This window comes from Oncorhynchus keta, chromosome 9 (genome assembly GCF_023373465.1).
Source record: "Oncorhynchus keta strain PuntledgeMale-10-30-2019 chromosome 9, Oket_V2, whole genome shotgun sequence".
NCBI lineage: Eukaryota > Metazoa > Chordata > Actinopteri > Salmoniformes > Salmonidae > Oncorhynchus > Oncorhynchus keta.
In genome coordinates, this window is record NC_068429.1 from 15,441,125 (window position 1) to 15,455,839 (window position 14,715).

Consider the following 14,715-nt stretch of genomic DNA (forward strand, 5'->3'; position numbering starts at 1 on the left):
TCATGACCATGTTGATGTGTCTGGATCATGAAAGATCCTTAGGGACGTGGACACGGATTTCTGTTTCCCTGCATTAAAATCACTGGCCACTAAAAGCACCGCCTCCGGGTGTGCAATTTCTTGTTTGCTTATGGCCCTATACAGCTCGTTGAGTGTGGTCTTAGTGACAGCATTGGTTTGGTGGTGGTAAAATGGACAGCTACGAAAAATAGTTGAAAACTCTCATGGTAAATAACATGGTCTGCAGCTTATCATGAGGTTTGGGGACTCAAGCATGCAAAAACATTAAGAGATCATGCACCAGTTGGTTAACAAAGAGACAGACCCCCCATCTTACCTGAGGATGCTGACCAGTCTTGACAATGCATGGAAAAGCCAGAAGTATATTATCCATGTTCTTGTTCAGCCAAAACTCCATAAAACATAGAATATTAAAGTTCTTCAGGTCCCGTTGATAGAATAGTCTCAAACGGAGCTCATCCAGTCTGTTCTCTAGTGACTGGCGGTTTATTTGCACACCAACGTATTCTAGTCAGAATGCCAGCTGGTCTGCCACAAATGCAGCAACCACCATTGGATATTTTAACAAAATAAACAGGTACTTAAGTTAAAGGCTTTTTATTTTCAATTGGTAGGTTGATAGCGGTCTACAATAATAAAATACAACAAATCAGAAAAAAATAGGAGAAATAATCAATACAATTATTTCAATGTACAAAAGCCTAATCGCCCACACAGTCCCCAAGACTTATCCCCTCCCCAATCACCCTGATCTGGTTTAAAAAACAGCAGCAGCATACTTAAGTTGCTGTCTTCTGTGGAAATAATATCTGTGAAGATAGTACGACATGAGGACAAAACTGTTTTCTTCTATAGATTACAGCTGAGAGTTCATAGTATCAGGTCTGACATGCCTTTAGCGTAATTGCAATATCGACCCAGTTGGAACGATAAAACTCACATCACTGAATTCCATTCAATAGTTAACATGGAATTCTGAGACAGACAGTGCAATTCAAGGAATTCAATCCGTGACAGCCTATGATAATATCCCTATAAAGGAGCAGAGTAGATGAATGACCGTTGAATGTGCACAAAGCTGCAAAACATTCATACAAATACACTGTTGGCTACAATTACATTTAATAGGAACAGCGTGTCCCATTTACTCACATCAAATAGAATTTGAGGGAGTAGAAATTAAAATCAGGAGTATTGGGGTGAAGTATAGAGATAGGGCTTCAAATGAAATGAAGGGCCAACAGTACTATTGAGTCAATTCATCCAATGCAACAATGTTAATCTACAAAAACAAATATGCATTTGGCAACATCAAATACTATCAAGGGAATGAGGCAGGACTGAGGTGGGATATTTCAAGAAAGAAAATGTTCAATATAACAGATCGAGAAATGCAAGTTCAGTTGGGAGAAGCTTGGGGGTGGGAGGGGATTGTTGACAGTGGGGACAATAGCCCAGTCCCAAAACCACTAAACCTTTGCAGATGACAACAAACCAGATAGGACTAAGAAATATAGATAGATCCCCTAAAAGTATTACAAGATTCAGTCCAGAAGCATCTATCACTTAGGTTTTTGCAGATCTAAAGGGATGAGACGGATGTAAACAAACTAGTGACAGCTCAACCTTTCAATGAGGCTTAGGGGAGCTTACAAAAAAAAGCTTTGAAATTAAATGTATTCATGACACTAGTATATAGAGACGCACTTTGACTGTGAATCTCTCTGCCAGACACTTTCCCTCACCAACACCAGCTAGACCGTGATGGCCAGCTGTTTGATTCAACAACATACAACAATGGAAATTACACAAGATATGTTTATAATATATTTTATGCTTTTTTGTGCTTATACACATCTCATTCCTTCAGATCTGTAAACACTGAAGAGGTAAGAGCTATGGTTAGTTCTGGACCAGACCAAGGTGAAGCCATTGTATTGTCATTTCTTAGTTACACCTATCCACTTCCTTAAGACAGCAAACGGGAAATTGGTGAGGGAAAGAGGCAACGGGCTATTTTTGGAGTGAACAAAATGGCTCTTGTGATTAGAGGAAATAAGGTGTTGTTGTTCTGGGAGGGATGACCCGCTCTGAGTCGGGCACGGCGCGGAACAGCTTGGGCTCCCGGGTGTTCACGTCTTTGAAGACCATGATGGAGGCAATGTTTCCACAGCGGTAACAGTAGTTGGGCGCGGACCACACCGTCACCAGCTTCTCGTCAAACATGAACTTGTAGCCCTCGTGGACCAGCTGGTGTGCACGGCAAATCAGCTTCAGATTATTGATGTGAACAAACTGAAATGGGTCAAACAGAACCACAGATGAGCTCAGTATTCAACATAGGTCTCTCTTTCAAATTGAAAAAGAAAAAAAAAACACAAAAATGCACAAAACAAATTGGGCAGCAGGGATCGTGATCCAGGAGGTGATTGTCTCTGCTATAACCAAGAAGCTTGAGCTTACAAGCTAGCAAGTTAGAGAACCAAATGCATAACTGGAGCCCTGAACTGGAGATAAGTTAACTATCTAAGATGTGCCAAATAAATAATATTTTATAAGCAGTGGCGTAGCATGCAAACCCAGAGCATTTTTACTGTATTGAAAATCATACCTTTGGTATTTCAAAATATCCCGGTATACTGTATATACCACCCAAGCCTACCGTCTAGGTCTATTCATATCATCATTATAAGCTGTAGTAGTTAGCCCTCTACTCAGGACAATTTGATGCGTTTACCTCATTAGTGACCTTGGCGCCAAACAGCCAGCCTGCACCTCGCGGACTGATGGCCCAGGTGTCCACATCCTCTGGGTCCGACCACACCAGGTCACAGAAGGCCCCCTTGTGGGGAATCTCTTGGTTGCGCTCGATTGTGCGGATCTGGTCCAGGGTCTTGATGTCAGGTGAAAGACCACCATGCACACAAAGGACCTGCTCGTCTATCAACTGTGGTAAGAAACTCTGTAAGTGATTGATTCATATGTGTGGGAAAATGTAAGATAGATAGAGCACATGTATTCAAAGAAGTGTGAATGGTCATGGTGATTGGACTTACAGCCGCTACTGTTAGCATGTCAAACACTTTAGTGCAGTATCGCCACGCATTTGCATTTCCATATTTAGTTTGGCACTCATCTGCAAAAAATAACAGGTAAAAATCGAGAACACTTTACAAATCTGGCAGCACTTATTATTATTATTATGTTTTTTACACTGAACGAAACTATAAGCATAACACGCAACAATTTAAAAACTTTAACTGAGTTACAGTTCACATTTATGTGTTCCCTAGTGGCACAGAGGTCTAAGGCACGGCATATCAGCGCTAGAGGCATCACTGCAGACCCTGGTTAGATTCCAGGCTGTGTCACAACCGGCCGTGATTGGGAGTCCTATAGGGCGGCACACAATTTAACCAGCATTGTCCGGGTTAGGGTTTGCTGGGGTAGGCCGTCATTGTAAATAAGAATTTGTTCTTAACTGACTGGCCTAGTTAAATAAAGGTTAAATAATAAAATGTAGGGAAATCAGAAATTCATTAATTAGGCCCTAATCTATGGATTTCACTCGACTGGGAATACCGATATGCATCTATTGGTCACAGATAACTTTAAAAAACAATTGGGGCGGGGGTCAGAAAACCAGTCAGTATCTGGTGTGACCACCATTTGCCTCATACAGTGCAAAACATCTCCTTCGCATCGAGTTGACCAGGCTGCTGATTGTGGCCTGTGGAATGTTGTCCCACTCTTTTTCAATGGCTATGTGAAGTTGCTGGATATTGGTGGGAACTGAGACACGCTGTGGTACATATTGATCCAGATCATCCCAAACAGGCTCAATGGGTGACATGTTGGGTGAGTACGCAGGCCATGGAAGAACTCCAAGAATTAGTGTTCGTACAGACAGTGGCAAATCAAATTCAAGGACTTTTTCAAGCACTAATATTTTCAAGGGCCATCAATTTGTAATACTTAATGTTATAGAATTGTTTCTGGTCACCACCAGATGGCAGTGTATCGCCACAACCGCATGAAAGAAAAACAACTACCATAGTATTTATCACTACCCTATAAGTTCTACTCAATAATACATTGTTTCACTACTTATTTACTCAATATGTGAGTGGTAAATCAGTACGGATTATTTTGTCATCTGAGTAGTGACGAATCTACATTTGCCCGGCATTTTAGCCATTGATGTGAGGTTTGGCGGCGTCAAATCAAATCTAATTTTAATAGTCACAGTGAAATGCTTACTTACAGACTCTTAACCAATAATGCAGTTGAAAAAAATAATAGCAAAAAGTACTTAAAGAGCAGCAGTAAAATAACAATAGCGAGACTATATAGGAGGGGGTACCGGTACAGAGTCAATGTGCGGGGGCACCGGTTAGTTGAGGTAATATAGAGTGACTATGCCTAGATGATAACAACAGAGATTAGCAGCGGCGTAAGAGAGGGGGAGAGGTGGGACAATGCAAAAAGTCCGGGCAGCCACTTGATTAGGTGTTCAGGAGTCTTATGGCTTGAGGGTAGAAGCTGTTTAGAAGTCTCTTGGACCTTGACTTGGCGCTTCGGTACCGCTTGCCGTGCGGATGCAGAGAGAATAGTCTATGACTAGGGTGGCTGGAGTCTAACAATTTTTAGGGCCTTCCTCGGACACTGCCTGGTATAGAGGACCTGGATGGCAGAAAGCTTGGCCCCAGTTATGTACTGGGCCGTTCGCACTACCCTATGTAGTGCCTTGCGGTCGGAGGCCGGGCAGTTGCCATACCAGGCAGTGATGCGCAACCAGTCAGGATGCTCTTGATGGTGCAGCTGTAGAACCTTTTGAGGATCTCAGGACACATGCCAAATAAGTTCAGTCTCCTGAGGGGGAATAGGTTTTGTCGTGCCCTCTTCACGACTGTCTTGGTGTGCTTGGACCATGTTAGTTTGTTGGTGATGTGGACACCAAGGAACTTGAAGCTCTCAACATGCTCCACTGCAGCCCTGTCGATGAGATGCTTGGTCCTCTTTTTCCTGTAGTCCACAATCATCTTCTTTGTCTTGATCACATTGAGAGAGAGGTTGTTGTCCTAGCACCACACGGCCAGGTCTCTGACCTCTGACCAGCTGGTGCTCTCATGCATGTTTCAGTGTTATTTTCATCGAAGCGAGCCTAGCTCGTCTGGTAGGCTCGTGTCACTGGGCAGTTCACGGCTGTGCTTCCCTTTGAAGTCTGTAATGGTTTGGAAGCCCTGCCACATCCGACGAGCGAGCGTCAGAGCTGGTGTAGTGCGATTCGATCTTAGTCCTGTATTGACGCTTTGCCTGTTTGATGGTTCGTTAGAGGGCATAGTGGGACTTCTTATAAGCTTCCGAGTTAGAGTCCCGCTCCTTGAAAGCTCAGTGTGGATGTTGCCTGTAATCCATGGCTTCTGGTTGGGGTATGTACGTACGGTCACTGTGGGGACGACGTCATCGATGCACTTATTGATGAAGCCAATGACTGATGCGGTGTACTCCTCAATGCCATCAGAGGAATCTCAGAACATATTCCAGTCTGTGCTAGCATCTGCTTCACCTGACCACTTTTTTATTGCTCTAGACTGGTGCTTCCCGCTTTAATTTTTGCTTGTGAGCAGGAATCAGGAGGATAGAATTATGGTCAGATTTGCCAAATGGAAGGCATGGGAGAGCTTTGAATGCGTCTCTGTGTGTGGAGTAAAGGTGGTCCAGAGTTCTCCCCCCCTCTGGTTGCACATTTAACATGCTGATAGAAAATTTGGTGAAACGGATTTAAGTTTCCCTGCATTAATTAATGGCCCCGGCTACTAGGAGTGCCGCCTCTGGGTGAGCGTTTTCTTGGTTGTTTATGGCGGAATACAACTCATACAGCTCACCCTGACTGTTGTGGTATGTAAACAGCTATGAAAAATAGATGAAAACGCTCTAGGTAGATCATGTGGTCTACAGCTTATCATGAGATACGCTACCTCAGGCGAGCAATATCGAGACTTACTTAAATATCGTGCATCAGCTGTTATTTACAAAAATACATAGCCTTCTGCCCCTTCTCTTACCAGACGCCGCTGTTCTATCCTGCCATTACAGCGTATAACCAGCCAGCTGTATGTTGATAGTGTCATCATTCAGCCATGACTCTGTGAAGCTTAAGATATTGCTGTTTTGAATGTCCCGTTGGTAGCTTGATCTTGCGCGTAGGTCATCCGTTTTATTCTCCAAAGATTGCACGTTTGCTAGCAGAATGGAAGGAAGTGGGGGTTTATTCGATCGCCTACGAATTCTCAGAAGGCAGCCTACCTGTTGGCCCCTTTTTCTCCACCTCCTCTTCATGCAAATCACAGGATTCTGGGCCTGTCTCCGAGAAAGGAGTATATCATTTGCGTCTGGCGCGTCAGACTCGTTAATGGAAAAAAAGGATTCTGTCAGTCCGTGATGAGGAATTGCAGTCCTGATGTCCAGAAGTTATTTTCGGTCATAAGAGACGGTACCGGCAACATTATGTACAAAATAAGTATTAAAAAAAACAAAGTCAGTTCAGCCCAAATTAGAATTAGCAAAACCAATACATTTTTCTAATGTTTTTCATAAATGTATTTGATCATTACCTGTTCTCCTCATTTTAATTCAAGTACCAACTTGAGAAAATGTCTGAGTACTTAAATTTCAGAATGCCAAATTCACATACTTTAAGCACCTCAAGCTCCTTTTGCAAACCCTGAAATTATGTACAGATCCTTGCGACATGGCATTGCATTATCTGTGCATTATCATGATAAAATACGTAATGGCGGCGGATGAACGGCACGACAATGGCCCCAGGATCTCGTCATGGTATGTTGTCTGTGCATTCAAATTGGCATTGATAAAATGCCATCATGTTTGTTGTCCGTTGCTTATGCATGCCGCTGCCATAACCATAACACCACCATGGCACTCCACCATGGCACTCTGTTTACAATCTTGATATCAGCAAACAGCTTGTCCACACGACACCATACACACGGTCTGCATGGCACAATTGAAACCGGGATTCATCCGTGAAGAGCACACTTCTCCAGCATGCCAGCGGCCATCGAAGGTGAGCATTTTCCCACTGAAGTCAATTACAACACTGAACTACCGTCAGGTTAAGACCCTGGTCTCAGAAGAGCATGCGGATGAGCTTCCCCGAGATGGTTTCTGACAGTATGTGCAGATATTCTTCCATTGTACAAACACACAGTTTTATCAGCTGTCCTTGTGGCTGGTTTCAGACGACCCCGCAGGTGAAGAAGCCGGATGTGGAGGTCCTGGGCTGGCGTGTTTACGGTTGTGAGGCCGGTTGGTAGTATTGTCAAATTCTCTAAAATGACGTTGGAGGCGCTTTATATTAAAGAAAGTAACATTCAATTCTCTGACAAAAGCTCTGGTGGACATTCCTGCAGTCAGCATACCAATTGCACACTCCCTTAAAACTTGAGACATCTGTAGCATTGTGTTGTGAGACAAAACTGCACATTTTAAAGGGGCCTTTCATTGTTCCCAACCCAAGCTGCACCTGTGTGATAATCATGCTGTTTAACCTTTTTGGCATAGGGGGCAGCATTCTCACTTTTGGATGAATAGCCCAGAGTGAACTGCCTCCTACTCCTTCCCAGATGCTAATATATGCATATTATTATTAGATTGGATAGAAAACACTCTGAAGTTTCTAAAACTGTTTGAAAGATGTCTGTGAGTATAACAGAACTCATTTGGCAGGCGAAAACCTGAGAAAAATCCAACCATGAAGTGGGAAATCTGAGGTTTGTAGTTTTTCAAAGCTTTACCGAATACACAGTGTCTATGGGATTAAGTTGCACTTCCTACGGCTTCCAATAGATGTCAACCGTCTTTAGAAACTGGTTTGAGGATTCTACTATAAAGGAGGGGCTCATGAGACCAGTTTGAGTCAGTGGTCTGGCAGAGTGTCTCAGGCTCGTGACGCTCGCTCCCGACAGAGTTTCCTCTCATTCCAGTGCTTTTCTTCAGACATAGGAATTCTCCGGTTGGAACATTATTGATGTTTTATGTTAAAAACATCCTGATTCCATACGTCGTTTAACTTGTTTCTACGACCTGTAACAGAACTTTGAGTTTTTGTCTGGATGAAGTGCTCGCGCTTCATAAAGATAAATTACTGGGCTGAACACGCTAACAACAAGTGGCTATTTGGACATAAATTATGAACTTTATGGAACAAATCAGTAATTTATTGCCGAACTGGGATTCCTGGGAGTGCCTTCTGATGATCAAAGGTAAGTGAATATTTTTTGTGTTATTTCTAACTTCTGTTGACTCCAAAATTGCAGATATTTCTCTGGCTGGATTGGTCTCTGAGTGCCATTCTCAGATTATGCTTTTTCTGTAAAGTTTTTTTTTTAAATCTGACACAGCGGTTAAGGAGAAGTCTATCTTTAATTCTGTGAATAACACTTGTATCTTATGTTTTATGAGTATTTCTGCAAAATCACAGGATGTTTTGGAATCAAAACATTACTGCACATAACCCTGCAATGTAAACTGAGATTTTTGGATATAAATATGCACATTATCGAACAAAACATACATGTATTGTGTAACATGATTTCCTATGAATGTCATCTGATGAAGATCATCAAAGGTTAGTGATACATTCATCCATATTTCTGCTTTTTGAGACTCCCAGCTTTGGCTGTAAAAATGGCTGTGTTTTTTTGCTTGGTGGTGATCTAACATATACATACAGGTGTTGCATCTCAAGAAGCTGATTAACCTTTCTAGTGCTAGCCGAACCCCTCGACAACATTCCGCTGAAAAGGCAGCGCACGAAATGTAAAAATATTTTTTTGAAATATGTAACTTTCACACATTAACAAGTCCAATACAGAAAATGAAAGATAAACCCATCGTGTCCGATTTCAAAAATGCTTTATGTTGTGCTTTCGCTGTAAAGCATTTTTTAAATTGGACACGATGGGTAAAGTTTCTTTCATTTGCTGTATTGGACTTGTTAATGTGTTTAAGTTACATATTTCAAAAAATATTATTACATTTCGTGCGCTGCCTTTTCAGCGGAATGTTGTCGAGGGGTTCCGCTAGCGGAACGCCTGCACTAGAAAGGTTAATCAGCTTCTTGAGATGCAACACCTGTCTGGTGGATAGATTGTCTTGGCAAAGGAGAAATGCTCACTTTGATAGAAATAAGCTTTTTGGACATATGAAGAATTTCTGGAATCTTTTATTTTAGCTCAAGGTTAAATGGTAATTACACCATAATAACTTAGAAATTCAGCTACTTGTTTGCTTCTTGATACCAGGTTAGTTACCCAATTGTTCCAATAATTATGACACGAGACCCTACAAGGATACATATGGTCTTATGTGTTGTTAGAGTTAATGTGCCCCCAGCAATTAGGCATGTTGCTCACCGTAAAAGCCGTACACCTGTGTTATCTGCCTGCTTTCGTGATTTCCTCGTAGAAGCGTGATGCGGTCCGGCCACTTGGCTTTTAAGGCTAGCAGATACGTGAATGTCTCCAAGCTGTAGTATCCCCTGTCCACAAAGTCTCCCTGGGCAAAACAGACAGGCATTGACCAGGGTTCAGATCAATCGCAAGTCAGATCCAGCTTATGTTCTAAATTCCCTTTTTTTTAATACAGGGCATAACAATATAATACAACTTCCCACTTACCATAAAAATGTAGTTTGTGTCTGGAACTTGTCCGCCAGTTCTGAAGAGTTCACATAGGTCATAAAACTGGAGACAGTGTTCAGAAAGAGAATTTCACATTTACTATAAAAATGGGGATATTCAGAATGTGCACAGTAGATAGATTTGTTTGATAATTTAAAACAAAACAACCACACATTGGGATAATGCATTTAAAATCATGGACAATGATTTTTAATGTAGAAACAAAACAAAAAAAAGTTAAAGAACGAATTAATTTGGGAATGGTATCAAAAAGAACATTGGATATTACCTGGCCATGAATGTCTCCACAAACAGTGACTGGAGTGGATACTGGTTGAACATTTGATTCCTCGAGTAGCAAATCACATACATAGTCACATAATCTCTGAGAGGGATGAGACATGACAAAATTATTAGGCTGAATAATAAGGCTTGCACACCGGACCTACTGCTATTTCTAAACGACCATCTTTGAATTGGCGAATTTTCGAATATTTGGCCATATCATCAGAAACCCTCTCTAAATGGGAGGCATCTTCATAGGTATCCAGGTTTCTCAACTCCACGATCACATCAATGGACCAGATGTACATATCGTGGAGTTGATCAACCCAGCCTCTTCACATGTTATTTGTTAAAACTAGGTTTGCAATGGTAGTTAGCTACAACTTCCTGGGCCCTGATTGATACGTCTCACATTAGCTAACCAATACTGAAATGTTGTGGTTTCAAGTCACAACGTTACGTTTTCGAAAGACACCAATATTTGCTCTGTACTATACTAAGCTGGCGAGCTGACTATAAATGTATGTGCTGAAAGCTATTATCCTTCCTATATAGTAATCTCCTACATGGCTAACGCGTTAGCCTGTTAGTTCACAAACCATGGCTGAACCTGACATTAGCCCACGAACGTTAGCTACCGTTAACGTTAGTCATCTGCATATCTAGTTCACAGGTTTAACTAGTTAGCAAGATCTCTAATGGCAATAATATACATCTATTCTATCGTGGTTATCCCAAGGTTTGACGTGTTCGGCTAACAGGCAAGCTACTGTACTGGCTGACGTTAGCTGCTTTCATTTAATTGAAGTCGGAAATCATGCTAGCTTAGCCAGCCATATTGATGTCGCAATATGATTGATATAGCCAGAGCGAATGTACTAACATATTGGTTAAGTACACGAATAAAAATAATATTAATGCTCACCTTTAAGTCGTTTTCTGGTAAATATTTGCACTGTCTTGCAATCTCAACATACTTATCCAAGTCTAACGGCGCCATTTTAAAAACAAGAACTTCAGACAAATAGGAAGTATAATGCGCATCTCGAGCAATGGGCCAGGGTTCCGGTCTAAAGGGACGGTTTCGACTGCTCCTACAGTTTTGCTTCGGTACTGCGGTTTAATTGACGCCCGGCCAAGAAATACAATTTCCAAAAACAGTTACATAGAGATTTAAGACACTTTAGTCATCACCCGTGTGCACAAATCATCCATTGAATTATTCAAATAATTGTCGCTGAGGCCGACTTGTTTCCATCACTCACAACCGAAGATGTTAACATTTTATTTTTATCCAATGTTTGCAATGTTTTTGGATGACTTGACAACGTAGACGCTGCTCACCATGCTCCCTGTGCACTGTGCTAGTGCGCGTGTGATATTTGTCTGTATAAACAGAGAGAAGAGAGCGAAAAATCGGTCTCCCACCAGCAAGTGGCGCTTTTGTTGTTTCGTCCACCAAGTAAGGATTCAAGGAGAGTGTTGAATTTGGTCAACACGTTTTTTTTATATCTTACATGCTATTTGAGGTTTATTTGATTGAATATGCGTTTTGCAATGCTTAACTTGTTACGAGTGTACTGATATAAGTAGGCCATTTTGAGAAAAAGCACTTTATATCGAAGTTCTCGCGAGATGGTTATGCATATTCATGAATGGCTAGTAGCATATCTTCTCTCTCCATTGAATACAGGCGTTTGACGTCAACAACCCTCATCGCATATTCAAAATTAGATTACAATAATGAGACGTATCCACCAATCCAAAGAAAAGAAAGGTAGGAGCTGGACAGCCGGCCCGGGGGCTCGGGTCAGTCTATCATATCTGGTATGATTCTCCTATCTTATCTGGTGTCCTGTGCGATCTTAAATGAAGTATGCTCCCACGTACGTGAGAATGCTGTTCATTGACTACAGCTCAGCGTTCAATACCATAGTGCCCACAAAGCTCATCACAAAGCTAAGGACCTTGGGACTAAACAACCCTGGGACTCCCTCTGCAACTGGATCCTGGACTTCCTGACAGGCTGTCCACAGGTTGTAAGGGTAGACAACAACAAATCTGCCACGCTGATCCACAACACTGGGGCCCCTAAGGGGTGCATGCTTAGTCCCCCCCTGTACTCCCTGTTCACCCACGACTGCGTGGGCAAACATGACTCCAACACCATCATTAAGTTTGCTGACGACACAACAGTGGTAGGCCTGATCACCGACAAGGATGAAACCGCCTATAGGGAGGTCAGAGACCTGGCAGAGTGGTGCCAGGACAACAACCTCTCTCTCAATGTGTGCATGACAAAGGAGCTGATTGTGGACTACAGGAAAAGGAGGGACCAACAAGCCCCCATTAACATTGATGGGACTGAAGTGGAGCGGGTCGAGAGTTTCAAGTTCCTTGGTGTCCACATCACCAACAAACTATCATCGTCCAAACACACCAAGACAGTTGTGAAGAGGGCACAACAACACCTTTCCCCAGGAGACTGAAAGGATTTGGCATGGGTCTCCAGATCCTCAAAAAGTTCAACAGCTGCACCATCGAGAGCATCCTGACTGGTTGCATCACAGCCTGGTATGGCAACTGTTCTCGGCATCTGACCGAGAGGCAATACAGAGGGTAGTGCATAAGGCCAAGCTTCCTGACATCCAGGACATATATACTAGCCGGTGTCAGAGGAAGGCCCAAAAAATTGTCAAAGACTCCAGTCACCCAAGTCATAGACTGGCTATGACTTGGGTGACTGGAGTCATAGCCCTTTGTTTTTACAATGCTGCTACTCGCTGTTTATTGTCTATGCATAGTCACTTTACAAATGACCTCGACTAACCTGTACCCCCGTAAATTGCCTCGGTACCAGTACCCCCTGTATAGAGCCTTGTTATTTTTATTTACATTTATTGTGTTACTTTTTGATTGATAGGATTGTTTTAAACTTTATTTAATGGCTCAAGATATTTCAGCTTTACATTTTTTATTAATTTGTAAACATTTCATAAACCATAAATCCACTTTGACATTATGGGGTATTGTGTGTATGCCAGTGACCACATTTTAAAAAAAAATATATATATATATATATATGTATATATATATATATATATATATATACAGTGGGGCAAAAAAGTATTTAGTCAGCCACCAATTGTGCAAGTTCTCCCACTTAAAAAGATGAGAGAGGCCTGTAATTGTCATCATAGGTACACTTCAACTATGACAGACAAAATCACATTGTAGGATTTTTTATGAATTTATTTGCAAATTATGGTGGAAAATAAGTATTTGGTCAATAACAAAAGTTTATCTCAATACTTTGTTATATACCCTTTGTTGGCAATGACAGAGGTCAAACGTTTTCTGTAAGTCTTCACAAGGTTTTGCACACACTGTTGCTGGTATTTGACCCATTTTGGCCCATTCCTCCATGCAGCCACCACCATGCCACCACCAACGTCACCATTGGCCTCACATGCTGACCACACCACTCGCTTTGCAAAATATATAAATAGATTTACACATACTATTCAATCATGTCATCTAAACTGCTCATGATCGTCAACGAGCGTATGCGTAACCAGGCACTAAAATATAACTTGGTTCTATTTTTGACACTTGATGTGGCTGCAAGTCCCGCCTCTCCCATCTTCTCATTGGTTTTTAGGAGCATATACACATATGGGTGATTGAAAGCTGAACTGAGGTCTACATTCCAGTCCTATTGGTGGTGGTAATGCACCTTAAAGTTGGTTGACAGCCGCCATATAAAGTCTGAAGAAGAAGACTGAAGGAGGAGAGATTACTAGAAACTAACTAGGTTTACCCTTTTATCTGTGGATTAATTGTCGGAGTAGAGGACCTTGTGCATTTCAGATAAAATAACAATCCAATGTTTATATTCCTGGACAAATTCGCTAGCAACAGCTAGCTAACAAGATAAAAGTCCATGAATATTTAATGTTGTGACCTGTCCCCAAATTAATATAGTTGGTTCAGAGTTCGTTTTGATATTTTAATCTGTGTGTCATGATCGCGTCAGGTGTGGATAGACAAAATCAACATGCGCGCGATGGTGCACGGTCTAGTCGGCATGTCATGGTGAAATCTCTGAGCGGTTTCCTTCTCTGGCAACTGTGTTAGGAACGAGGCCTGTATCTTTGTAGTGACTGGGAGTATTGATACACCATCCAAAGTGTAATAACTTCAACATTCTCAAAGGGATATTCAATGGCACCATTAAAAGGAATTATCTCTGGCATCACATTGGACATTACACTCTGTCGGAACATTCCATTAGCGGTAGATGCACGTCATTTGACCCTGGTGATGGATGGGAAAAGAAAGGAAAACCTATAGCTTTTTAAATCGAATCCAATCAAATGTTATCACATGCACCAAATACAACAGGTGTAGGTAGACGTTACAGTGAAATGCTTCCTTACAAGCCCTTTAACCAACAATGCAGTTTTAAGAAAATACAACAAAAAAGTAAGAGATAAGAATAACAAATGATTAAAGAGCAGCAGTAAATAACAATAGCGGGGCGATATACAGGGGGAACCTGTACAGAGTCAATGTGCGGGGGGCACCGGTGTCGAGGTAATTGAGGTAATACAATTGAAGTTGGAAGTTTACATACACCTAAGCCAAATACATTTAAGCTCAGTTTTCACAATTCCTGACATTTAATCGTAGTAAAAAGTCC

At 41.8% G+C, this 14,715-nt stretch overlaps 1 protein-coding gene across 2 annotated transcripts; it reads right to left on the minus strand.

Annotated features, from left to right (window-relative positions):
- Positions 1 to 602: 602 nt before the first annotated feature.
- Positions 603 to 11,573, minus strand: LOC118387322 (serine/threonine-protein phosphatase 6 catalytic subunit). 2 transcript variants are annotated; one of them, XM_035775550.2, is made up of 7 exons: positions 11,358 to 11,573; positions 10,018 to 10,113; positions 9,726 to 9,791; positions 9,462 to 9,603; positions 3,078 to 3,157; positions 2,759 to 2,968; positions 603 to 2,316 (listed from the first exon to the last, which is right to left on the minus strand). In XM_035775550.2, the coding sequence occupies exons 1-7, from the start codon at positions 11,358 to 11,360 to the stop codon at positions 2,068 to 2,070; spliced, it is 846 nt and encodes a 281-aa protein (XP_035631443.1). In that variant the 5' UTR covers positions 11,361 to 11,573; the 3' UTR covers positions 603 to 2,067. The 2 variants fall into 2 exon arrangements, with proteins under 2 accessions (XP_035631443.1, XP_035631442.1); XM_035775549.2 differs by lacking the exon at positions 11,358 to 11,573 and adding an exon at positions 10,939 to 11,114.
- Positions 11,574 to 14,715: the final 3,142 nt, after the last annotated feature.

Coding starts and splice junctions, on each gene's coding strand:
- LOC118387322 (XM_035775549.2), bottom strand. CDS start 11,013: ATGGCGCCGTTAGACTTGGATAAGTATGTTGAGATTGCAAGACAGTGC. Junction 10,114..10,938: donor TACCAGAAAACGACTTAAAG/GTGAGCATTAAT, acceptor CATCCCTCTCAG/AGATTATGTGACTATGTATG. Junction 2,317..2,758: donor GCGCCAAGGTCACTAATGAG/GTAAACGCATCA, acceptor GACCCATTTCAG/TTTGTTCACATCAATAATCT.